The sequence below is a fragment of the Charadrius vociferus genome, unplaced genomic scaffold (assembly GCF_000708025.1).
Source record: "Charadrius vociferus isolate BGI_N301 unplaced genomic scaffold, ASM70802v2 scaffold855, whole genome shotgun sequence".
In the NCBI taxonomy this organism is placed as follows: Eukaryota; Metazoa; Chordata; class Aves; order Charadriiformes; family Charadriidae; genus Charadrius; species Charadrius vociferus.
Genome location: NW_009648573.1, coordinates 378,570 through 379,914, shown reverse-complemented (window position 1 = coordinate 379,914; position 1,345 = coordinate 378,570). Strand labels below are relative to the sequence as shown.

The window sequence follows — 1,345 nt, the reverse complement described above, 5'->3', positions numbered from 1 at the left end:
GAACGCGGCCGGGCGCGGCACCCCCCCGCCCGCCCTGCGCCCCGAGAGCTGGACCAGCAACCCCCACCGCGGGGGCACCGGCGGCGGCAGCGGGGGCTCGGGGCCCGGCGAGACCCGCGGGCGCTTCTCCTGCCCGCGGGCGCTGAAGGTGCCCTCCTACCTGAACTACCGCTTCCTCGGGGAGAAGGACTGCGGGGCGCCCTGCGAGCCCGGCCGCCTCTACGGGCTCATGTACTTCGGGCCCGAGGAGCTGCGCTTCTCCCGCACCTGGATCGGCATCTGGTCGGTGCTCTGCTGCGCCTCCACCCTCTTCACCGTCCTCACCTACCTGGTGGACATGAAGCGCTTCAGCTACCCCGAGCGGCCCATCATCTTCCTCTCGGGCTGCTACACGGCTGTGGCCGTGGCCTACATCGCCGGCTTCCTGCTGGAGGAGAGGGTGGTCTGCAACGAGCGCTTCGCCGAGGACGGCTCCCGCACTGTGGCGCAGGGCACGAAGCGGGAGGGCTGCACCATCCTCTTCATGATGCTCTACTTCTTCGGCATGGCCAGCTCTATCTGGTGGGTCATCCTCTCCCTCACCTGGTTCCTGGCCGCCGGCATGAAGTGGGGCCATGAGGCCATCGAGGCCAACTCCCAGTACTTCCACCTGGCCGCCTGGGCCGTGCCGGCCATCAAGACCATCACCATCCTGGCCCTGGGGCAGGTGGATGGGGACATCCTCAGTGGCGTCTGCTTTGTGGGCATCAACAACGTGGACGCCCTGCGTGGCTTCGTGCTGGCCCCCTTGTTCGTCTACCTGTTCATCGGCACCTCCTTCCTGCTGGCCGGCTTTGTGTCCCTCTTCAGGATCCGGACCATCATGAAGCACGACGGCACCAAGACGGAAAAGCTGGAGAAGCTCATGGTGAGGATAGGCATCTTCAGCGTCCTCTACACAGTGCCGGCCACCATCGTCATTGCCTGTTATTTTTACGAGCAAGCTTTTAGGGAACAGTGGGAGAGGAGCTGGGTCACGCAGAGCTGTAAGAGCTACGCCATCCCCTGCCCCAACAACCACAGCAGCCACCACCCACCCATGAGCCCCGACTTCACCGTCTTCATGATCAAGTATCTCATGACCTTAATCGTGGGCATCACCTCGGGCTTCTGGATCTGGTCTGGGAAAACCCTGAACTCCTGGAGGAAGTTTTACACCAGGCTCACCAACAGCAAGCAGGGCGAGACCACCGTCTGAGACCCCTTCCGGAGGACCGGGGGCTCTGCCTGGGGGAAGTAGCTCCTCATCCAGCCTGGCCAAACTTTGGGGACCGCGCGCGAGTGGCTTCCGCGGGCGGCGGCGGGG

General features: G+C 64.8%; 1 protein-coding gene across 1 annotated transcript; it reads left to right on the top strand.

Moving 5' to 3' along the window:
• Position 1: 1 nt before the first annotated feature.
• On the top strand, positions 2 to 1,246 carry LOC104287484 (frizzled-1; the record flags this gene model as incomplete). The annotated part of the gene is made up of 1 exon (XM_009886200.1): positions 2 to 1,246. A coding segment is annotated over one exon (1,236 nt), but the record flags the coding sequence as incomplete, so codon positions are not given.
• Positions 1,247 to 1,345: the final 99 nt, after the last annotated feature.